At 36.7% G+C, this 25331-nt stretch overlaps 1 protein-coding gene across 2 annotated transcripts in view; it reads right to left on the reverse strand.

Moving 5' to 3' along the window:
- LOC132196737 (cardioacceleratory peptide receptor-like) overlaps positions 1 to 25331 on the reverse strand; it is a 45359-nt gene that overhangs the window by 7953 nt on the left and 12075 nt on the right. Inside the window, exons 2-6 of one of the 2 annotated variants that reach the window (XM_059619578.1) lie at positions 23195 to 23367; positions 4268 to 4406; positions 3326 to 3429; positions 1935 to 2028; positions 1007 to 1102 (exon numbers count right to left, since the gene is read on the reverse strand). In XM_059619578.1, coding sequence (XP_059475561.1) covers positions 1007 to 1102; positions 1935 to 2028; positions 3326 to 3429; positions 4268 to 4406; positions 23195 to 23329 — 568 coding nt within the window. In that variant the 5' untranslated portion in view covers positions 23330 to 23367. Of the gene's footprint in view, positions 1 to 1006; positions 1103 to 1934; positions 2029 to 3325; positions 3430 to 4267; positions 4407 to 8884; positions 9109 to 23194; positions 23368 to 25331 lie in introns of those variants that run through there. The other variant, XM_059619579.1, reaches the window with a different exon arrangement.

Consider the following 25331-nt stretch of genomic DNA (forward strand, 5'->3'; position numbering starts at 1 on the left):
GGCTGTATATTATAAATTCTCTTTTTATATTTATCATAATTATAATACCACATTAAATCACTTGGAAAGAGTTTTTGTGCAAAAAATCAAGGAGTTAATGTTTTTTTCCAAATAAAAGATTAAAAAGCCAGTCTCGCCGTTAAAGTGTCAAGATTGTTTGGCGTACATGACTTTGGCACCTCTTATCCCACTTGAAGCAAAACCTGTCTAAATCGACTGGACAGCTGCTTGTGACGCGACAAGCCCAATTAGCGAAAACATTAGTCTTCCGCAGATTTAGAGTTGGCTTGCTTGGACCTTGCTGGTTTTATTTGTAGGGGGGATTTGTGTGCGGATTATATTTGCACGAGACCCCATTTCATAAAATGAAGTCGTTTCTGTTAGGGCGTGTTTGTCTCTGACGGGACAAAGTTGTCCGCTCTAGAGAGATATGAGCATGCGGATTCTAAAATTGCGACGCACATTCGAGATAATTTTATTTGGTTGACATTCCAAAACAATTGATAAAGAAAAAGAACAATACAAAAAATCGGCGACAATTTACATTTTTATAGAAGACACTTACTTAATGTGCTTCAAGCTTTATAGGAATAAAGAAGCTAAAAATCAAATCATATTCGTAATAGTAAATCACGAAAACTAGCGGAAGGTTTTTGTTCCAAATTATTTTATAGATGCTTTCGCGATGATTCAATTTCAGAAATCATAAATCAGAGAGAAAGACGGATGATTTATAGCTCCATAGAGTGTGATGAGCCATGGCGATAAAAACTAATTACGAGAGACCGTGAAGCTTTTTTGGATGTAATAATTCAGCCGCTCTTGGAAGACACCGATAATTAAGTTCGCTACTCGCGATTGGCGTAAAATTACATGCGCTCGGGTTGAAATTAAAGAGAGATGCGTAATTTGAGATAAGAGCAGAGCGCCGGCCGGATCGTGATCAAGCGCGCGCAAAGAGAATATGAGACTTGAGCCGTAATAACAAAGTTAAATCCATCCTTACCTTGGACGAGGCGCTCTTCGAAGAGGAACATGATGGGCGCCGAGAACAGGGCGCTGAGCATCCACGCCGTCGCGATCAGAATCCGAGCCCGACGCCCTAAATGCAGTCAGATGCAAATTAAAGACAAACATTCGTTCATTCACTCACTCAGTGCAGCCGCGCATTGCTTTTTATTTTATTGCTCGTGACACGCGCGTTTAGCAACGCTCAAGTAGCCAATTAAAATTTTAACTCGGGAGCAGTAGAGAGCGCCAAATGAGTGCGACGCAAAAACTATAGTCGAGAGAAGTCAGCGAAAATAGCTTTGTCGTAAAAATAAGTGGACAGTGAAAAAGTGTTGAAAATTTACAATGAAATGAACTTAGTTAAACCAGACAGACAGTGAGCAAGCAATGAATGGTTAAAAGAATGTATGAATGAGTTAAAAATACTAAAATTTATTTTTAATTTTAGTGTTCTGTCCAACAAGCTAATTAAAATTTAATCGAGCAAATAGATTGTGACTATTAAAAAATTCATCATTTTGATTAATTTATTGAAATATGTAACTGTAGTCCTTAGAAAAATATTGACGTATAATTTTGAGAAGAACATTTAGATATTTAAGAAAAATCGTCAATGTGCTGCGTTGATCTAAAATTAACTCGCATAATCATTAGGATGCACATTTAAATTTAGAGTCTTGTACGCAATAACAGTTTTTTGAAATATTTATGTTGCTTGTCAAAAGTTATTTGCTGTCTTCCTGTCGTTAAAAATTCAAATAGGCCCTCATATTCACAGAGTGCAGTTCACGAGTTTATTAACATTTCCGACGACGTCCAATATGTCACCGAGTGGTTTATTGCACGGTGGCAACACTCTTTTTAATTGAAACACGCGCAAAAGTGCATGCACAGATGAGCTCGTTTAGTAAAAATATACTCACAACTGCCGGAGAAATTCATGGGGTGCCTGATTGCATCATAGCGGTCGATGCTCAGTGCGACGAGCACGTAGGTGGAGGCGTAAGTTACCAAAGCCTAAAAGTGCAAGTTTTAATTTGAAAAATTCATCTCGCGCAGTCCGAAGCAAGAAAAATTCTATTCTTTAATAAAATAACTCGAAGAAGGAATTAAATTTGTTCAGCCAAGCTTACTTAGATATACGCTCGAGTTGAAGAAGAAAATTTATTAAAAAATGTCAATACAATATCGGTTGAAAAAAATCCAAGCAGCTGCAGAGTGAATTGCATGCTCAGACTCACAGTCAGAAAATTATGTAACTTCGACACATATAAAGGGCGCGGACGCGACGCAGGAGCGAGAAACTCGAGAATGGTGAGAGGGATTATAAACTTTTCCAAGCTTCTCACAATCAGTTGAAAATTTCCCGCGCGTCTCTGTTGTATTTCATACAGCTTCAGACGATCAAATCAAACTTTGGAGCGGAACTTTGCCGGACTGTTTGTGCAAAACAGCGCTTGTTTTATTAATTTGGAATCAAGAGTTCGGGGCGTTTAATTGAGTGGTACTAATTGTACCGGGGAATTTACAACACGGAGATTATTAGAACGAGGCAATTACCAAGTTTGTTAAATTGTGGAGGAAAATCTCGAGCGACTGAATTGAGTTTGAAGGCGATTTGAGAATATAATGGGACATTAATTCTCATACTCATTTTACCGTTTAAAGACTGCAAACTTAACTTGGAGCAATCTACCTTTTAAGAACAAAAGCTGTTTTATCGATTTAACTTATTTAATTGCATTAAAGTGGATTCGAGCAGAGCTGAAGCGAATTAGAAACAATCTAATGTTTGAATTTCCGCTGGATGCAAGAGGAAGAGATTTTGGTTAAACTGTAATTTTTAAACAAGGACACAAGACTTTTTTTTGTAAGTCTGTTAGAGGAATAAAATTATATTGTTATAGAGGGGGGGGGGGAAGGAAACACTTAACATTTTCTAAGACTAACGTAGCACACCATACAATTTCTTTGACAGATTAAATTAGCCTAAAGGGGCAATTTTGTGTTGGATACTTAATATATTTAATTTTAAGAAAAATATTTTAATAAAATAAAATAATAGTAATACAAAAATTTAAAATTTTAAAAATAACTTAAATAATGAAGTAAAAAATATATTTACAAAATTATAAAAAGTATTTAAAATTTTGTTAAATAAAATTTTCCATAACTTAAAGAAAAGCTGAAATTAAATAATATTAATTTTTTAAATTTTAAACTATCATCAACTTTAAATATTTTAAATGTGTTCAGCTGATACTTTTTTATGGAAAACTGATGAGAACAATGCGTTCAACATCTTGATATTTACCTGGAGGAACTTGATGAACTTGCAGGCAACATTTCCAGCATACCAAGACACGACGTGCTTGCTCACAATGTCCGTCAGTACATTTATCAGGCCAACACTGAGGTCTGCAAAAAAGCATAAATTTAATGTTATTAGCTGGATAATAATTGAGAGGCCGAGGCTGTTTGCTGGCCACAGCAGACAAAAAGCGGCCGCAGGCAAGGCCTCGTCTTTTTTCATAAAGTGTGTGCTTATTATTTAGATCGACGTAATAATCACACACAGCGGCGCTCGCATTCTGATCCAAATCGGTCGTCCCTTGTTCGGCCGCCAAAAAGGCAAAAATTAATTTTTGGCTAGATAAAGAGGCGACGTCTGAAAGAAACACACAAAGGTACTCGGATAATTGGATTCTCGTTGTTTTGCTCTCGTTCTCAATTGACTAGCTAAATAAATTTTAAAGAACCGTCTCTAATTTTTTGCCGTCTCCGAACGCAGATGATTTTCTTGGAGTCGCTCCAGCTGCCGGCCCTCCGAGATTGATTCTCTCTCTCACAGAAAAGGAACTCGTTCTCCAATTAAATTATGCAGCTAGAGATGTGTCTCGTCGTCGCTGCCATTTCTTTTGAATATTTTTTTTTGCTCCGCGTCGGACGGCAATCGGAGCCAATATAAAGGCTTGTTTTGAAAAGGTTCTTTTTAATGTTATAAAATAAATAAAAGAATACAAATAACAGACGAAGTACTCTTTGCTTGGAAACGATTCCTCGCGACATGAGAAAGCTTTTGAAGGCAAAGTCATTGAAAATTGTTATTTCTGTAGAAATTTTTTATATTACTACAATTCCTTCTTTGATTTATTGGTATTATATCAGACAAACTCGGTCTTCTTTCCAATTTCACAATATTTTTCCCTCGTTCATCTCCTGATGATATTTTGTATAAATTTGTTTTTACGTTTACCTGCAATGGCAAGATGCATGATGAAAAAGTTCATGCGCGACTTCGCTCTCGTCCTGTCCAGTAAGAGGGCTGCCAAAACCGCAGAGTTGCCGACAAGAATGAGGATGAATAGCAGCCAGAGGACGATAAACTGCTCCGTCTGAAACAATTGGAAACACAAACGGGTGAAAACTTCAGTCCAGTGCCAAATGAAGAACTAATGCATGTGAGCTAGGGGAAGAATTCAGCAAAAGGAAAAGCATAAAAACTGGCCTGCTATAATTAAAACCTTGCCAGCGTGATTTATCACTTGTTTGAACATCGCAGCAACAACTCTCTAATGACTTTTTCTATTTTGAAATATAATTATACACGTCCGCCATCAGTGTGGGATAATAAATCTACTAATAATTGTGGCTTTCAGCATTGAAATTGGATTTTATAAATTGAATCAATTTTCAAATAAAGCTTACCCAGCCAGTCAGCATTTATTTAGAGCTCACTGTTTTCTCTATATAATGGGAAAATGTCTGCAGAATCGATTTACAATTAGAGATGTTGAAGAGAGATGCACCCGTAAATACTGCTTGCTAGACATTATCATCTGCATTACAGTTTGTATGACTTTTAATAGAATAAAAATAAATTTAAAATATCGCTTATAAATTACCAAGCTATTTAAAGAGAGTGTCTTTTCTGTTAGAAATACTTTATTTTTTTCTAACTATTTTACCATTAAAAAAAATTAACTAAGATGGTTGGTTTTTAATTTTGAAAATACATTATTTACATCAATTTACAACTTAATCTTACATTTTTAATACAGCCATTTAAAAGCACTAATTTTGACATTTTTGAGAGCATTATTTTGGGATTTTTAGATAAAATGCGCATCTCCCTTCAAGAGCTCTGGATCGATACTTTGAGAGAGATGTGCATCTCACAGTCAATTTGAGAGACGCAAATGTAAATAAATATCAAAGGGAATTGGAAGTGTCAGTCGGAGGAAGGCTCATTATTCCTGTTGGGCCTCATTACAACGGGCCACTCCAGCAGCAGCTCTCGAGCTCTGGTCTTTGTTAATGTGGTGGTTCAACTACTCGTCGTGTTAAGTGCTGCGGAATATAATTGAGAAAAGGAATTTGCGCTCTGCTACTTTATTTCGCGCTTAATCGTTGTGCGAGCCGAGCGAGAGAGATGCCGTTCTGCGATAAATTCTGGACTAACTCAGTAATGACTCAGAGCCCTATTTAATAAAGCATATACTTGTCCGTCGTGCAAACGATCGCGATTAATTATCCGACTAAGATTGTGATAAATGAGGTAATTGAATAATTAACTTTTGCATTTCCTTAAGAAATTTACAGTCACAGGCAATTAAATGAGGAGCAAAACTCTCAAAAGTTTGCAAAATTAACGAAAAGAGAAAAAAATTATTTTCAAATTTGATTCTTTTTCCTCAATACTGACGTGCTTTTTAATTAAAATAGGAAACTTTCCTTATAAATGGAAGGTAAGTGGAATTACGTTTTCAAACGATTAATATCTTGAATATACACCACAACCAGGAATGACTTGCTAAAAAAAAATAATAAACCTATACTCTGTTTTCTTTCATCTCGTCATATTAAATTTTCAGCAATCTGTGAGAAGGAATTCGTGCAACAAAGAGAAGCTAACTTGGATTTACTCTTCTTCTGCAGAGGAATAAAAATTTGAATAATAAAAACTTAAGTAGGATGAAACGTCTCCGCGGGGAGATAATTCGCAGCAAATATAGCACTCGTAATAAAAATAAAAATTCCTCGCGGGTTTTCCTTGTGCCGAGAGTAGAAAGATATTCATCACACACGGCTAGCGACAACAGTAAAATTAATAATAGATCCTTTCGAGAGAAAAGACTGACGCGGCACCAGTTGGAAATAAAAAAATTATTACGACGGGCGTTTCAAAGAAATCAGCAAGGATAATAAAGAAGTATCTCTGTTCTTGCAAAATCGTTAAACAAAACATAAATCATGCGAACGAAGAGGGCCAATGTACACACACGCAGCAATTTGTATCATGCGCGGCAAAAATGCAAAATTTACTCGCGGCTCTCTGTGACCCTTCGGATACTCGGAACAAATTTCGCCCGGCGCGCACACACGTGTAATTACGCTGGCGTGTTATTATCATCGTCATTATATGGATTCGCCGCCGCATTTATCGCACACCGCTACAGTAATTTATGCATTCTCGGCGGGGCCATCGAGGAGGAGCGCGAATGCTCCACATCCTGACCTAGCCCAAGTCTTTGCTCCTTGCTCGGTCGTTCGCCGGCTCGCGCGCGTGCATGCAGCTCTCGCGATTTTGCTCGGGGCAGTGAGTGAGAGATGAGCAGCTCTGCTCATCGCAAATAACACTCTTTGATTGTAGATCGCATCAAATTCGCATCAAATCGGTATTGCCGTTTGCTCCAAGGTCGCGATTATATTGTCTGCCACTTACACGCTCCAGCACTTTTACAAGAATTTTACTTGCTGACTTAAAATTTATGCTTCTTTGCAGTTTCATTTTATTATTTTCACCCTCAAGTTTTTATATCTAATTCAGTGGGAGCTTTTCTCATTTGATTCGTAGAGAAGATTGAAGGTAAACAATTCCTCAAGAAATTATTAGATGGTATTACAAAACGCCAATTATTCAACTTTTCAAAAGATAGTAGAAAAACTTAATTTGTTTGCCATGGAAAAACTTTTTAATTAATATGAAATTTTTATTTCAATCAAACTTAATTTATGTTCCATTTTCATCAAATTATATAATTCCTGACTCTACACTTAATTTCTCCTGCTTTATATTACAATGACTGATGACAATTATTTGATATTTTCAAGGGATTTTTTTTAGTTTTCGAAAGTAATTTTTTTTTTTCAAAATTATATAATTTCACAATTAAAGAAACCTGTAAACAGACAATAAGAAAACATTCACACTGGTTTCATTAAAATATCCAAGCAGAAAAAATTGATTTAAATGAAAATAATTATAGTAATCTTTAAATAAAAGGAGATATATTTCAGATTTTGCTTTAATTTTGGAATTATAGCTTTAAATTTTTTTCTTTAACAAATAAGAACCATATAATCATAATGCTTGAATTATGTAAAATTATTTGTAATTGTCGTTTATTGCAACTAAATATTATGTACAATTCAAGTAAAAATGCTACCAGGTTATTTTGGCTGATGAGCAAAATTTTTATATTGGGACTTATTGTTAGCCTCAGTTTGCTTAAAAATAATGAGTTTTTTTTATGAAATTTGGGCATTTTTTAAATCAATTTAATTTAACATTCTTCTAATATTAAATAAAATGAAAATAAAAGTGAATAACACATAATATTATGAAGCGAATACAAAACCAATGTAAAATAATAAAAAATAATGCATCACGAAAGGTATAGAATTTCATTTTCCCAATCATTAGACTAACGACTGCAGTCATCTGAAAATGAAAAATGAAACAGCAAGTAAAAAACTACTAGACCGAAGCAAACAACGTAATATCAAAGGCGTGTGGGGAGCACCGCCAAAGTTACTTCACTGCCCTATTGTGCCCGACGCGCCTTGTATCGATTTCCTCTCGCGCACAATACACCAGAATATTGCATGCTCGCATGGAAATTTATATATATATCTCGCTACAAGAAGCTGCTGCGCGCACATTATGTACCCTGCCGGCTTCTTGTGTCGTGATGGAACCAGATGCTGGAGAAAAAATCGCCAGCCCTTTTATCGGGCTGTCGGGAAAAAAGAAAAAGACGTGCGAAATGAAAATGAATCGCGCGCATTCTCCGGCTCGGTGCTAAGTAAAGCTCGTAAGGAAAACTTACTTTTCTGCGAAATTGTGTGCATTGTTGCAGTTCTAAAAGCGAATCGTCGGCGTGCGAAAAGGCTCTGCCAGGCAAATGGTTGTTAGAAAGACGGGAAAATATCTCAACTTGCATTATTTCTTGCGCTAAACGCGGGAAGTTTCGAACAAGTGTTACTCCTACACCTCAACGACTGCAGGAAAAGGTGTAAGAAGGTAAGAAGGTTTCTGCAGAACAATGGAGAAATAAAGTCCTGCTTAAAATTGCACGTTGGTTTCAATCTTTAAAACTACTACAAGGCGATGAAAAACGGATTTTATTAAAAATTAATCATCAAAATTATAATTTGATATCTCCTTACAAGAAAAGCAATAACCAATAGATTTTCAATGAAAAAAAAAACAACAAAGATCAGTTGTTACAAACAAAAAATTATTAATGTGCTTAATGAAATGATAATAAATTTTGTTTCTAGCAAAAAAGAAAATTATTGCAATGAAAAATGGTTATTCGGCCAATTTATAAGAAAATGAGGATTTAATTTATACTTCATTATCATGTATGCATTAAAATTTCTCATTAGAAATTTATATTATTTTCCTTTCAGATTTTTAGAAATATTTTGCAAGGTTGATACTCACCAAAGGATAAGAAATGTTAACATTTAAAAATTTTTAAATTGAGGGGGAGATTCTATTAATTAAATATCAGCAAATTTCCAAATCCTAGTCAGAGGACTAATATAGGATAATGGATCAAAATAAATTAGGGAGAATGCTTACTTGGGAACTGAGAACCCCAGACCATTTTCTCGCTAGAATTTATGGGAAACGCAAGTCGGTGCACGGCTCAAGTTACTTGCCGCAGGTCACAGGTGCACGACGAAAACACCAAATCCAGCAGTCTTTGACAATTCGATAGTAGATAACAAATATACATGGTGTGCGTTATCCAACCAACAGAACCTGCAGAGATGAGTAATACATTTCAAGTAAGAAGACCAGGAAAGAGAGCTTGATACTAAACAACTCGTCAAAAGGGACGTCAGTCTCCCTGTCATGTTGTAATGAGTTTGCCGACTTCGCTCCTCTGGCTGCAAACTTTAGTACACAAACTTTATGTAAACCAGCAACAGCCCACTCGGGCGTGGAGTTCTTTTTGTGCGCCACGTCTTCTCTCGAGAGGACTTATTACAGCTGCACTCAAAGAGCTAGACGCTCTCAACATGGATTTTTTAGTATGACTACATAGCCTGTTGGCAAATTTAATTACCGCCAAGTTCAGCAGCATTCCTTGGAATGCAACAAAGCAGGTGTGTGTTTTCTCGCAATAAAAACGTGCATCTAGAAAAAGTTACGAATAAATGACCCAATTTTATGGAATATGTTTGTTTAAAAAAATAATATCAACATCAAAGTGATAAAATATTGCATGATTTCATGAGCTGTTAAAACAGAAAAATAATATTTTGTCTGCTTAATTTCGCCAATTCAAAGAAGGCAAGTTAGTAGTTTAAGTCCGATAACGAATAATAAAAAATGGCAAGGATTGTGTAGGATCTGAATTTAAAACAAATTGTAAGAAAAGAATTAAACGATTCCATTTTTAGTCCATAATTTCCAATTCAAAACTCATTATAAGAGATGCAATAAATAAATTAGTATATGAATTCCAAAATTATTTATTTCATTATATAAAATAATGGGGCCAATTCTAAGTGAATAGCACAGTCAAAATTTTGGCTAAAAAAAAAATGCAAGTTTCAATGTATTTTTCTACGCGTTTTATCCATCATTCAACCAAAAATTTGCAAGAAATATTTTGAAAACTTTATATTAAAAGAATTTTCAGCAGCCTTATTTACATTTATTTTTTCAATATTTTTTTTCTTTTTATTGCAGCCAATCTATATAATGCCATCGCTGGTGGGTTTCCGCTTCTTGTTTATCTTCTCTTTCGGCGGAAAAGTGCTTCATTTAATGGGAAAACCACCCCCTTTCATTCGCCGAAAGGGTGAAAGAAATCCCTTTATCTCGCGTATGGAGCCTCAGATAAACAACTCTTGGCGCGCGGGAGGAAATCTGGCGCTGACTTTTCACATAGAAAGCTCTTCCTGGAAAATAATCCAGCGGCAAGTGGCCGCTTAATTTCACCCCAAGCGCCATCAATCAAACCGGGAGGGTTAATTATACGCAACGGAAATTCACCCTCTGGCTGAATATTCTGTGGGCGCGTCGGTCAGAGGAAAAGTGCATTAATCTGCGATCAAAAAAACGGCCGATGCACGCTTATGCTAAGAGATGCAGTCGGCAGCAGCAAATTTATTTATTTACACTGAGCAGAGCAACTCGTCATCGCGGCAGGAATAAGAAAAGAAAATAGGAGCCGCCGCAGTGCAGACGAGAAGAGGAATAAAGCGCACGGAAAATCGAAGTACAAAAAATAAATGCTCACGTATACGTATTATATATTTTACAGAGCTGCACGAACGACGATCTGCAGCTTCTCCTATCCGCAGGAGGACTACTATTTTTATTTATTAATGACCGTCTCTCTCGTGCTCTTTATTTCGTTTCTCCCGCTTGACGGGTGGGTTGTTTGTGCTCTGGTACTTGGAAGAGTCTTATCAGATGCAGTCGGAGAAAATGGATGCACCCATTCAGTTCTATTTTAGCGCCCTTTTAAAAGTGTAGCGGTGTTGTAACCAATTATTATTTCAAAAAACTTTTTCGTTTGTTGTACATCCATCCTTTTTATATAATTATGGACGGTATGAGAATCTATGTATGAAGGTATGTAAAGTACAAAAATAGCTTTAAAAGAGCATAAAAATATCTTATCACAGTCAGAGCATCAAAAGTTCATAAAATAAACATAATTCAAGCATTAGCTGAAAGAGTCGCAAGAAAATTTTAAATATAACTTTCCAGAAACTCACAATCCAAAAGAAGCTTCTACGGTAAAAAGCAAAGCACCTTTTTTATCCTTTTGTGCTTCCAAGAGTCGATAAAACTCCTAATGTCAAAGACGTCATAGAAGCAACTTTATAGCCTGGAGAAATGAGACCCGCATGACACACAATAATGATGAACTGAACTGATGAGAGACAAAAGTACTCGATTTCCAAGAAATACGTCAGCGACTAATTTTCGCAAACGGACCAGTCCAGATTTACCCGATACACATATCTGCGGCTTTTTCTGATGAAATATGTCTTAATTTGGCCACAAAATGCTTCACAGAAAACGCCTTTCAGCTTTTTCCCTTTGGAATCCAGTAATGATGCTCCATTCTGGTTTGGCCGCTACAACTGGTTTTGTTTCGCAAATCGCAGAGCTGCTCTTTTTCTGCTCTTCTCTCTATGACAGCCCCTTTTATTATTTTCCCTGATTGATTTAAGCTTCTTTCAACGGCAGACGCCGATATAATGAGAGAGACAGACAGACAAAGAGCAGCAAAAGCAAAAAGCCTACGCTCTGCCAAAATACTCAGAGAGATCAAAAAAATTGTTAAGAGGCGCATAATAAATGAAGCCATAAACGGCATGTTAAATGTAATTTTAAAAATTCCAAGAGTCGTACATAACAAGGTGATAAGCATCGATTGGACGTAAGCGCGAGACCTCTTCGACCGGCGAACATTATTCTGTAATGGATACTCCATGTTCCAAAAGTAATACTCACATGCAAAAACCGCCCAGCAATGAAATGCTCTATCCGGCTGTGGTCAAATATATTTTACAACATGCAAAGAGCAAGGTTTGGAAATACTTTTGTGTGCAAGTTCCATATATTTCACTGAAATAATTCAAAAATTAATTTTATAAATTAATTTAAATGTCTTTTTTTAGCAGAAATTTATCATTTTCACCTCATATAATAATGATTTTTTTTAGTTGCAAATTGTGTTTATTGATCTATCACAAAGGCAATTGCTGCCCATAACGGGATACATCATTTATACATTCAAAAATTATACAAGTTATTATAATTGAGAGAAAAGATGATAATTTTACATACAAATTTTTACAATAACAAAATACAAAACAAAAAGAAAAATTAACAGTAATACTTTTTTACAAATGATTTTCATTTAAATAGTGTTTTCAAGATATTTAACTCTTGCAGTGGGGAGCATTTTCTAATTTCCTCTTGAAAATGATGTTACGTTTATTTGCTACAATTCTTTCTCTCTCATTATGAAATGGTCTGGTGGGCAACAAAGTAAATTAACCGCTGGAGCTGCAAACCCATTCCATTTCCTCCTTACAAAGACACATGTATGCTGTGTTCGCATAAACGTAGGCTAATAATTTATTATTTCGCGGGACTATTAAGCAACCGAGTAATATCGGGCAGGAGAGTACTGTGTATTTAATAATTCATGCCATTAGGTGCGTCTCGCGCGAGATTACAATCTGCACACGGCAGTGATTAATTACACCGCTTTGAATTTAGCCGCAATATTAATTTAGAAAATGTCATCCTAAATGCTTCTTTTTAGAGAACCTGCAAACCAGCAGGCTATATAATGTAAGCATTAAGATAGTACTATAGGTCTTTGAGATGGTGAAATATATAAGGAAGTTTCCATCAAACTACAATTTAGTTTCTAGTAATACTTATTCATTCCTTTTCCAAAATTACATCTCATACATTCAAGCAAAGATTTTTTAATGAATAAATCAATAAATAGTGAAAGATTAAAAAAAAGTATAGGTTTAAGATATTATTTCGTTCAAATTTATTTGTAGAAATTATGTGGATTAGAACCTCAAGACAAAGAGCACCTATTTAGGTGCCCCGAACTTAAGTTAGACGTCGACGCATTACCTGACCATTGGAGCAGGATAGAAAAAGAAGCCCATGTCTACTGGATAGCTAGGAAGAAGAATGACTTAAAACTCAAACCTTCGGCATAAGAAGAAAAAAAAAGCTTCAATCTACATTTGTTGCTATATTATGTCATCATAAGTGAGCAGCAATTTCTAAAACAAAATAAAACAGTTTTCCACTTTCCGATAATTAAAATGTCTAAAAAACAACGCTTCAATTATACAGTCGACCAAGTAAGGCGGATAAATGGAATAATTACTGCGGCGCGCAAAGAGGCAGATAAGCAACAAAGAAAGCAATTAATCGCACTGGCAACCCAGTGTATAATTGCGGGCAGCGCGGTAATTAAGGTAATTAGTCATTGACATTCCTAGTTAGCTGCCGCGTTGCTAATTTTCTATAGCTCTCCTTTCTTCTGATTCTTCTCTGCGAAAATTTATGTTATCCCGGGAATCGAATCTTGTGAATGCGGTTGGCGGCTTTGAGGGCAGGTCGCGTTCTCGGAAGTGGTTTGGCAAATAATCAAAGAGTGGCAAATTTATTCCGCGCTTTTGGCATTTCGCGGATAATGAGTCTCTCGGCGCCTTGGATGGAGCGCGCGGTCATTATTGGGGAATTATGGTAATTTTTGCGACGTTAGCACAAATTGGGATGGCGACACGCTAATGCGGTGACAAAAGGTGCTGACAAGGCTCAAAATCGGTTAACCGTCGAATGCTGCATTATTTATAATCTTGAGAGATTGTGTGATTTTTGGCACAAAAACGAAAATAGACTATAAGTCTCGAGCTTCAATGTACCTGAAGATTTTTGACTGCTGAGGAATTAGAAAATGGATCTAAAACGAAGATTCAATCCCATTTTTTTTCTAGCTAAAAATATACAGTAATAACCCGATAATTACTATGAATTACAATTTTCCAAATAAAATACTGAAAAAAATCATAATTTTTTTTTTTTAATAATCGAACGTGTAAAATTTCCAATAATTACTTTATTTATTTATCTCCATTTATTAAAATATACTACTAGCTTACAAAAAAAATTGTTTTCTAGAAAATTTTACGTTCCTTTTATAGTGCTTTACTATTGTTATTTTTCATCTCAGGGCTTAAATTTCAGAAAATTTTAAATTGATAACTTTTTCATAATATTTATCGCTTGCATCTTTGAAGTAGGAAATAGGAAACGATTAAAATGAGGGAAATCATCCAACAGTTGGTGCAATACCGCAATCTCCAGAGAGTGTTGGCCGCGTCTGCTTTCCATAAATACTCTCTGATGACCCAGAGCGGCGAAAGTGCAAGTGCGGAAAGCTCGTAATCCGCTTCGTAAAGATTTCAGCACGCACTCTGCTTTTAATACGGCCGTGTCATATCGCGGGCAGACGCGCGAAAACGACTCATTTGCAAATAAATAACAAGCACACGCTGCCATTAAAGTTGAAAGACCTCCGCAGAGCGAAACACATTTGACCGACTTGAATCTGCTTTTAGCTAATTAAGAAAATTTATTCGGCGTCTCAGCCACTCGTATCTGTCACGTCTAAGTCAAAACAAGCAAATTCTGCGGCTGTATATTAGAATTTGCGGAGAAATGGATCGCGCACACCTGCAAAGTGTGATCTATACGGTCTGCTGCTCCGCGGGCGGTCGCCGATTAACTTGCAATTTTTCATCGTTTGCTCGTCTCCTGTCGCCGGTAGCAATTGCGTGTTGAGCGTTAGAGCTTTGTAAATTATTTTCTGCGAAATGTTTATTGCGTCAGTAACTTTTACAAAAATTGTTTCTAGAATCTAGGTGAGTATTTTTTCCAACGCCTTATTACTGTTAGTCTCTAACTTTTAAAAGTAGTGTTTCCAATTTCTCTTTTAATATCCTATTTTTTTTCATTGTAGTAAATTTGTAAAAAAAAGTTTCGGAAAATATTTAGAAAATTTTGTTTATTAAAATGTATTCTCTATAAAAAAAATTGTTAAAATTAATTCTGTGGTTTTTGAAGCAGTTTATTTCTGTATTTGTATATCTTTTGGCCGTTTTATTTACCACATTTTTTTACTTTTGCTCCCTTCCATTAATTCGCAACCACTGGACGCGTCTGTAGATTGTTAGTATAAATTTTAGCACCTCACTTTGATGTAATCGAGGTCAAACATTTTACAGCTCGGCGGGCAAGAGACGCTCTGCTCTCAACTTCCGCTCTCGAGATATTCCGCAGTAAATCTCCAAAGGCGCCGCCACGGAGTGCCTCGGCAGAGAGACTGACAAGCATTTTCAAAACCAACACGTTCTCCGCTCCATAGATTCTAAAACTCGCTTTGATTTGACGAAAAATCGTAAATTATACAACAGGTGACGGCTAAGAACTTGCTTGGCACACTTCTAGCTTGTGCTGCTGCTGGACATTTTAAATAAACACTTGTTCTCGGTGCTCAATCTGAGCCTGGGCAAAAAACTTCATAATAGAATGGCCACCTGATGACCTTAGTCGCACACACGCCCAATGAAGTAGATCCGGGAGGAGTTTTTTTTCTCATCCATCGAATTAAAAATGCGTGATTGGACATAATTTGCTCCCGGGTATTTGTGCACCTGTGTGAATTAATTCTCCCGCTTCAATTCCATCTGTCACTGAGAGCACCTGAGAGGAAAACACGCGGTTTTGTTTCATGTCGTGTAATACTAGGTTCGACTTGCCTCCCCAGCTGGAAGGAGCTGCGAACGGTGTCGGCACATATTTACGCAGAGCATACAGCGCGTTCATTCCCTGATTAGGCGCTGCATGTTCTCTCGGCGTTGGAATCAATTCCGTAATTGAATTTCATTTGAATTGCAATGGTGCTAATAAAATTTAACGAGAGACGCCGTTCTCTTGCGTGGCAACACGATTTTCAATAACTATACAACTAGTCGCCAAAGTGCGCGTGGCTTTCCTTCGCAATACAAATTGGTTCTATCAGCCTTGTTTAATTCAGATATGGTACAGAAAATAATGGATACTTTTTTTTTAAACATTAATTCAAAAGTAAGTGATTTCAATTATTTAAACTCTATTTGAAGTAATGAAATATTCAAAATATTTGAAGAAGAAAAATCGTCTATCAAGAAATTGCTCAGTTCTTCAATATTCTTCATATTTTAATTATTTTCAAAATTATAAAGTTTAAAAAAAAATGTTTCATATTGCGTGAAATTAATCATTTTAGTTTTAACTTGCGTTATTATGCTCTAGAGTTAGAAATTTAAAAAAAAAATGCATATTTCATTCTTTGTGTGTGTGAGAGAGAAATTTCAATTGCATTACAGTGGTCACTTGGTCAGCAAAATCTGCAGGGATCAAGATCTAACTTTTCGGAAACCTTATTATAGAGACTTTTAATAGAGTTGTCTCAAAACAGTCAAATTTTTACGAATCATATTACAGATAAACTCGCTTGCATAAAGAAATTAGATTTAAGGAGTCAAATTAAATGTGAATATGCTGAAAGAATATTTATCCTTGAACATTCGCCTTTAAGCTTCGGACAAGAAATTTAAATTCATGTAACAATTAATTTTTATTAGAGCAATTTCTTCAAACATTATGCGAGATAGGTTGTTCAACTGGTACCGTTATAGTATGTACAAAGCTCGCGCGTTGTTTTGTTAAACAATTTTTTGCACCAAGGCAATTATTACACGTCTCTTTCTCTCCGTCTGACTTTGTTGTCCGGCCCACAAATTTAATCCACGATCTCATTTCAATCGCGCTCAAGAGCGCGCTTGGTTCTAATTAGTCGCTCTTTAGATTTCCTGCACGGCCCATGCATGACACTTTAATTTGCATATTAACACCGAAAAGGTGGATCGTCTTTCGGGCGAATTTGCTGGCTCTGATTAATGGCATCACATCTCGCCCCCTATTACGTTCAAAAGAGCAGGAAAGTGAATTTTCACTCTCGACCGCTCTCGTCGCCTGTCCGTCCGCTCTCGGTACCCTCTGGCTCAAATTCTTGGCACTCACGCTCCCTCTGCTCTCCAACGTGAAAAATGCCCGACATTTAAAAAATATGAACATCAAGTAGTCATCCGTTTATCATTCCACGAAGGAAATCGAGCCAGCCTGCCCACGGCGCTTTTTTTCGATTTTATTTTCGAGAACAGTCCAGATTTCTTGATAGCAATTTCTTTGGGGAAAAAAAAGTTTTTTGGTCCAAGGCCAGGGTTGCAACTGTACCGATAGATGCAAGCTTCCTCCCTTTTCTTCATAAATCAAGTCGCTTATCGCAATTATTTCGTAGATTATAGATGGGTCTTTGGTGTAAGGAAACAAACGGATGGTTTCGGAGAGTCATGCAAAAAAAGTGAAAACTTTTGTTCCTCTATACACAATGAAGTTGGCTGATGATTTATGGTGTTGAACATTATTTATTATAGTGAGCGAGGTTGGATGTAGCAACGCATAGAACATAATAACGCAAATCAATAAATAGAAAGAACAAAAATATATAATAGGGAGATAATGGTGTTTGGTTCGCGCACGTCTCGGCATTATTTGGCCTGTTAAAAAGGGCCTTTCTTCTTGTCAGAAACATACTTGGCAATTCTCGCGTGGCCATAAAGGCATCAGTGGGAGATAATTCCGCAGAAGCTGCCAGGCTGGTTTTGATTTCGCGCAGTTGGCTTTGAGCTTCTTCTTCTCTCTCGGGTTTCCTTCGGTAAATTGCAAACATTCCCTTGGGAAAAGAGGCTCTTCTTTCTTTGCGAGCCGCACAACCTTCGACTGTTTGGACGATTGAATTTATAGAGCAGCTGGCTTACATGATTGAGTGGCCGCAAAAGGGTTGCGGCGTTTGCATCGTCGGTGCGAGGTAATGACGCCGAGAAAAGAATAAAAGGCTGGGCAAAGTCCTCTCGTTCAGGGAAATCTCTCCAAAGGGGGTGATTTGCATGCGCAAACACCACCGTCGGGGGCGGTTCGCGCTTCCCGCAGATGGTCATGGAGAAAAATTGACTTTGAAGAGAAAATCTCAGGGACGAAAGAAAAGATAGTCAATAAGAAGTCTTTTCTCACTCATTATTACTAATTCATTTTCAAACAATTAATTAAGAAAAATAGACGCAATTTATATTAATTAAAAAAACTTGTGTATAGCGTACGTTAGAATATTTCCAAGAATAAACTTTTTATTATTGAAACTTTGTGAACTTTTCTCAGCCCGTTGCATAATTTCAAGATTTTATAAAGACGTTGCAATGAGGAGGAAAAATGAAATCTACAGTTTCCAGATCATAAAACGTTCTCGGCTGCATTTGCATTTTCGCGCGTCAACACCAGCGCAAAAAGGCTCCGCTGCAAAAAATGGCGAAAACAATGCGAACCCATATTTTTACAGTTTAATTACGCGGAAGCCGCCGTGCAGTGCGAAATGCAAAGCAGATCGAGCCACTCCATTCACGAGGCGTGAAATGATTTTTCCCGGCGAGCATGCAACACGTCCATTTTATATCTGTCGTAAATAACATCTGTTGAGCTCCAAAAGTGCACGCGGCTGATGCAGACTGTGGCAATTTTTTTTTGCACATTTGATGCACTTGCTTGTGTGCAGAATTGCGAGCGTATGTGCATGATGGAGTTTGCATCCCTGCTCTCTCTCTTTTTAACAATGAAAATAGCGAGCGAGGAGTCACTCACTCACTCCAGGGCATAATGCACGCCTGGGCTTAAAAGCGAGCGGGACAAGTCATTGTGCGGGTTCCGCGAAGCGCAACCTTTGCACCACCCTTCAACCCTGTATTTGTGCGTCGCGCTCGTAACTTCGCATTATAAAAAGGGAGCTTTTGCAATAAGATATGTGCAAGAAACACAAGGGCTGCCATCAAAATCAAGGCCAACTTTCAATGATGCGAACATTGTTGGCAACCGCAGATTTTGTAACTATGCAAAAACAAAGCTGAATGCAGTTTGCATAAAAATTGAAAATAGATTTTTGATAGAACCGACGTGTGTTTTATTTTTTGCTGTCAACACTTTCTAAATAAATTTAAAATTTAGCTTTTTATATAATTATACAGCATTATTCAAATTAGGAACAGAAAGAACGTGGTTGAAAGTTTTTTGATGAATTGGATAGTGAAATTTCCATTAATTGAGAAGCAAGAAAGATACCAGGTACCAATTAAAATTCAAAGGATGTTAAAAAAAAAATTGAAAAAATTTTGAAATAAAATTTTTTTCTAATAAAAAGATACGATTTAATCACCAACTTATTTTTTTCTTGACAGCAAATAATGAATATAGAGTTTTTAATATAAAATCATAAGAAATCGTTGTATATAATTATATTTATACAGATTTATTCAAATTACAAACACATATACATGCGTGCAAGTTTTTGTTTGCAAAGGATATTGCTAACTTTGAAATTTCATTTAATTAAAATGGAAGAAAGATACCATTTAATTTTAATTTCAAATTTATAGGATACTAAATAAAAATAGGAAAAAAGTTTGAAATAAAGATACCTGATTTTATCCTTCATTAAAATAATTTTGTTATTAAAAAAAAAAAACAAGTTTAAGAATATTTTCAAATTAATTCTTTTCACTAGACAACAAATAATATAATTTTTTATTTAAAATCATTTTCTTTTTAATTTATGCCCCTTAAACCTTTGTCAACATATTTTTATTTAAACTGTGATTTTTGGGTTTGACGTATTGTTTTTATTAGATTCATATCAAGGCCATTCATCATAATCTCTGCCTTTTTTGTCTTAAATGGCGGCTATCTTTTAGCTCCCTTGAGAGAGACAACATAGCGAAATGTGTCAGCGCTTTCTGTGCAGTGACACACGAGGAACAACACGGCCATCAGATATGTACTTAACGGGCAGCCGAGTGCATCCGTCCCCTAGCTTCGATTGTCACAAACACACACGCGAGCTGCACGCTGCATTGATCTCAAAGTTCCACGGTTGCATAATGTCTTGTGTACGATTCGAGGGCACGCGGCACCCTTTTTCTCGCAAATGCCATCGGACTAATACGGACGAGAAATCGTGCCACTCGAAATATCATATTTCTGGCTCGATTTCAACTTTGTCTTATTTGCTACAGGAAAAACGATGTTCTCGTGAGATGCACCACGTTGGAAAGTCTCATCTCTCCTGGTTTCCCGTCGCGCAACTTTGTTTGCCGCTTGTTTTATGCAGGTGACTAGTTCCCTCTCGAAAAGCAACTTTGCCGCAAAAAGGAAGTCTCTCTTTGGCATTTATATAAGGTCAGAGGAAGTGGCCATTATTGAGAAGTTCCACGTCGGTTGATACAATTATTAAAAATTCAATTACTCTCGCTTTGTGTGGCAGCAGAACTTGCGGAACGTGTAATCGTTCTGCTTTATTATTGGCAGACACATTCAGCACGTCGGTCTAGAAAGAGTGCGGAGAGCTGCAGCGTGGAAGTTTGGAACTGCCTTATACCTATTAGGTGCAGCGGTTTCCAAAGCAATTATTGTAATTCAGTGAAACGTGAGCAGAGTTTGCAAGTATCTAATAACGCTTCTAATGAAAAAGAACGTTGTAGTCGTTGCAGATTTATTTGACAAGGGATCGATTTTTTCATTAGAATTAGAATAAATTAGAAGCGTCTATCTAAAGATTTATCACATGCTATTTTGCATTTTATTTTATTCAAAATTTATAAAAAAAACTCAACTTCTTAAAAATCTTTGTTGGTATATTTAATTTCTCCTGCTTTCAAGTCAAAGCAAACAAAAATAGCTCAATGTTTGTCCAAGTTAGGTATTTTTAGATCAAAAATATTTATTTTAATACAAAAATATTAAATGAGAGAAATTGCATGTACTAGTAATAAATTTCAAAGTTGCTTGAAAATTTAACATGTTTCTAAAAAAGAAAAAAAATGCAGAATTAACAAATATTTTTCAATATGACTGGGAAAGGTGGTGCTCATTAAATTACGGGAATGAGAAAATTAAGGATTCCAAAGCGCTCTCACATATATTAAAAATTCTCCAGAAGCCTCAGGGGTGAATTTGCGAAAAATTCTCAGCACCACTCTCATAACAGGGAGCTGTTTTTCGGCAAATTCCAGGCCGGGCGCACATTATTAAATTTGCAAACGTCAATTTGCTGAGCTACAGTGATAGCCCGGAGACGCCGGCGACAGAGTGAGAGTGACGCAAATTCCAATTCTTCCGCCGCCGCTGCACTCGGAGCGAAATGTAATTAGATGGTCGCCGCCGCCAGCCGCCGGAGAGGCGAAAAGAATTTGGGTAATGCGGGAAAACACTTTTCCACCGCTCTGCTGTTGTTGGTCGACCCTCGCTTGCACGTAATTTTCCACTTTGCTTAGCAGACGACCAAACAGGCGGCCCCTTCTTAAGTAATGGAAAATTCACAAATGGCTCTGCAGCTCTCCGGCCGGCCGGCCGGGCGGGATGCATAAGCGGCCAGGAGCATTCTCGGCCCGCACCATTGTCACTCTCGCCAAAAGTGTCACTCCTGATCTATTTATACTGTCCGAGGGTATTAGCGAAAAAACGTGCTCCATGATGCGGGGGTGAAAAACAAGAGGTGAATATTTAATGGATTGTATGGATCGCATTAGAAAAAAGGAAATAATGAATTCAGCTTTCGACAAATAATAAAGTGTGACAGTTCATCATAGTTTGAACCTGGTTTGTAAAAAAAGGAAATTTTTTTTTGGAATTCATTCATAAATTCTCCCTTAAAATTTTAATATACATTTTACTTTTTAAAAAATTGCTTACGTCCGGACAGACAATTGTGAAAACTTACAAATTCATTTTGAAATTTTTAATAAGCTTATTTTTCTACTCTCAATAAATATAAAAATAAAAACATATGCTACATTTCAATGATTTTACCATGTAATTAATTCAAATAAAGTAGCTAAATAGTGTAATTCTTATAATTACTTTCTAATCAATGATATTAGTTTACTTTCTCTCTGAAGAAGAGTAAAAACTTTGTAAATTGACATTTAACAAACTGGAACGACCTTGCATCGAGACTTGTACAAAAGAACCACAGCAAATCCACGCCTAATCGACATCAAGCCCTTGGCCGAGCTAGAAAAAACCTCCTCTCGAGAGGGAGCATTGCCGAGGGAGAGAATTTTCGATTAAAAAGTTCAAGGCTCGGTGCCATGGACAGAAGTTTATTGCTATGCAAATGCGATTCGCGCAGGAGAAATCCAATAAAAGCGAGCGAATCCGCGATAGAGATTAGTCACGCGCGTAAATAACGCCGACTGCAAATTAAATTGCAAGAGACCGAGAGAGACACACACGCGAGATTTTGCGCGCAATTGTATTAATCGCTTCTCTCCCGCTTTAGTGACAACCGGAGAGACGATTCGTATCAAATCACGGTGGCTGCCGGCAGCAGTCAATCTAGATAATCCGGCGACACGACGCATATATATACGCAGGCTTGATACAAATTAAGTTTTGCGACTAATCCTAGCACGTGTCACACACCACGTCACGAGAGGGCAAAAAGGAAAAATCGGTGGCCCAAAACTGTCTGACAAGATAAATTGCAGGAGATGAGCCAGAGGAAAAAAAAGTTAATTGGGAAAACTGTCACGTTTGGGATTTGTTAGATTAAGTTGCAAACAAATAATGCTATATTAAAATTAAGTTATATATAAAAATGTCAGCAAGCTCAGAAATATTTGTGTAACATTTAAACATTTTTTAATAGGAAAGTGGAATTAATTTCTTCCTGTCACAAACTTAATTGCTGCGGCAGAATGTTTCCATTCAATAGATTCTTTGGTAAAATTCTCAATAAAGATGGTCTAATTTTTTTCCAGTAATGTAATTTTCCTTCCCAACCATTGCTATTTCTTTTCATTGTAAATGACTGAAGCAGTTAAGATAAAAAACATCAATTATAAAATTTGCTGTAAATATCTATATAAATTAATGCTACAAAAATTTTCTTCAAAATTTAATGAAATAATTCAATTTATAAATTATAATCAATTAATCTCGGATCTCGGAATCACTTTTTAATGCTGATTTATCAGGTATAGGAGTATCCAAAATTTCTGTAATCTACAGAAGAACAGATTTATAAAGCTGAACCATTTTGAATCGACAACTTGAGTGATTGAACTTTTACCCTTCCGTAGTTTATTGCTCTGTTGTTGGGAAAATAAATGAGCTGAAATCTCAGATACAGTTCTTGGGGGTGAATGACTAAGGCAGGGGTTGATCAGTGCTTACCTCGTAAAAGTAGAACTGGTTGATGTCGGAGTCGTTCCTGGCGAAAGTGTCGTTGGCCGTGTCGTTGGTCGCCCCCTCGAACACAGCGGTCGGCAAACTGGCGAGCAGCTCGCCCATTTCCTCGGTCGAGGTCATCTCTCTGGCTCTACTCTGGCGAAAGCAACATTCCTCTCCTGCGAATGGAAAAAACGGCGGGAGTCAACAAAATTTCTTTTTCTTCGGCCCGAGGGAAGAAAGCGAGAAAGGGCTGCATTGCTTTTCGGAGAGATTGGGGGTGCCGTCGGCGGCAATTTTTCTCTCCGCTTCGTTTCTCGCTTTCTAAATATATATTCCCTCTCTGAAAATACTACGACTACTATGTGTTGAAGGAAGAAAAATTCCGCTGTCCCATTCAGTCGGTCGGCGCATAAATCTCGGCTGATCGCATTCGCCGTCGACGGTATGCAAGAAGGCACTTAAGTGCATTGCGACCATAAAACGCGCGCGATTTGTGTTATTATTTGTTCTCTGTGCAGTTTCTACAAATGTCCCGAGAGAAATATTGGAATAATTTATGCATCGATGAATCCAGTGTCCTGAATGAGCAAAACAAGCCAGATTTTCCGTTGCAAAATATCAAGAGCAAAAAATTACAAATATAAAAAATATGCAGAATGTAAATAAACAAAAAAAATCTGGCAAGGAGAAAGAAGAGTAGGATTGGAATTGAATGCATATGCTTATTTACAGAAATGCTAGAGAATTATAGCTTCTGCCAATCTGATAGCTCAACACAGATGTATTGCAAAGATAGACTCGAAAAATATGGCAAAAGAAACTGCTCTGCTCAAAGTAAAATACAATGTTATGTTTCTTCTTGAGTTGAAAATCAGTCTCTTATTTGGGTCATTGACACCCCATATTAATAAAATTTAAATTGATTTCTTTTAACAGAGAAAATGGGGGAAAATTAAAATTATCACCCAAGATGTATAAATATCTTTAAAAAAGAAATAATTGATTATCTTGTTAAGGTAAATAATACATTTATAATATTTAATAAGATGACTTACGGATAATCAAATTAAATGCAATAATAAAATATATCATTTTGAATTTTGAATTGAATTTTTTCCCAATATTTTGTAAAAAGTCAATGTCTTGTGTAGAAAAATGCATTTAGAGAATGACGAAAATGACAGGTGGACCTTTTTGTAACAAATAGCTGAGCCGCCCGTATAATTACACGGAATAAATTCACTGTAATGGTGCAGCTGAAATCGGTAAATCACGCATTCCCATCAAGTGGCCGCAGTGAGAAGAGAGAGCATTATCGGATAAGCGCATATAAATTACTCCTTGTCGTGCGTCGGTGCTATGGTGGTCGGACTGTGAGCGCGCAGTCCGTATTAATAAGCAGCGAACGAGCCAAGAACGACGCTGGCAGTATGGCCAGGACAGCTAGCCCGCCTCTCAATTCGCCCATTTCCATTCATGGGGCGCAACACGGAAAGATTAATCTATTAGTGCTGGGGCGGGAAAAATGTACAGTCCGAGCGAGGCATCTCTTGCAAAATCGCAAATTCATAAAAATATGCGAAAAACCTTTCCGCGGAGTTGCACTTTAGTTATTCTTTGTCAGGCAGGACTTGGCTTTGTCGCGAATTAAAATAAAAACGTACGAGAGACGTTTGTACAAATGTCGCGCGGCTACTTTGTGCACTATAAGAAGAGCTCGAGTTTCGCATTCATTCGAGTGCATTCAAAGCGATGCAAATTCCAAAGCGCAAGCAGATACAAAATGCATGCATCTGTCATTTGGCAGAACATTGTTGGAACTCTCAAGACTTGTGGGACACACAGCAGACAATAGTGTGCGGATGATCGATCAAAAGAAACATAGAACGCAGTCTAGAGTTGTTGCAGTTGCTTCAATTTAATTGTTTTACAGAAGATTCAATTTCAAATATGCAAATTTAATTTTTAGTGGAATAATTATTCACATTTTATGATGTTTGTCAAATTTTGAAGACAAAAAATTTTTTAAAATTTTCTACAGGATTACAAAAGATGTTCTATTTGGCAAAATCAAGTAGAAAATCTTGAGCTGGTTGAAGATTTTTACGTAATTATAACTTCTTATTGAGAAGGGTGCAAT

This window comes from Neocloeon triangulifer, unplaced genomic scaffold, assembly GCF_031216515.1.
Source record: "Neocloeon triangulifer isolate White Clay Creek 2 clone unplaced genomic scaffold, ASM3121651v1 ptg000012l, whole genome shotgun sequence".
NCBI classification, from domain to species: domain Eukaryota; kingdom Metazoa; phylum Arthropoda; class Insecta; order Ephemeroptera; family Baetidae; genus Neocloeon; species Neocloeon triangulifer.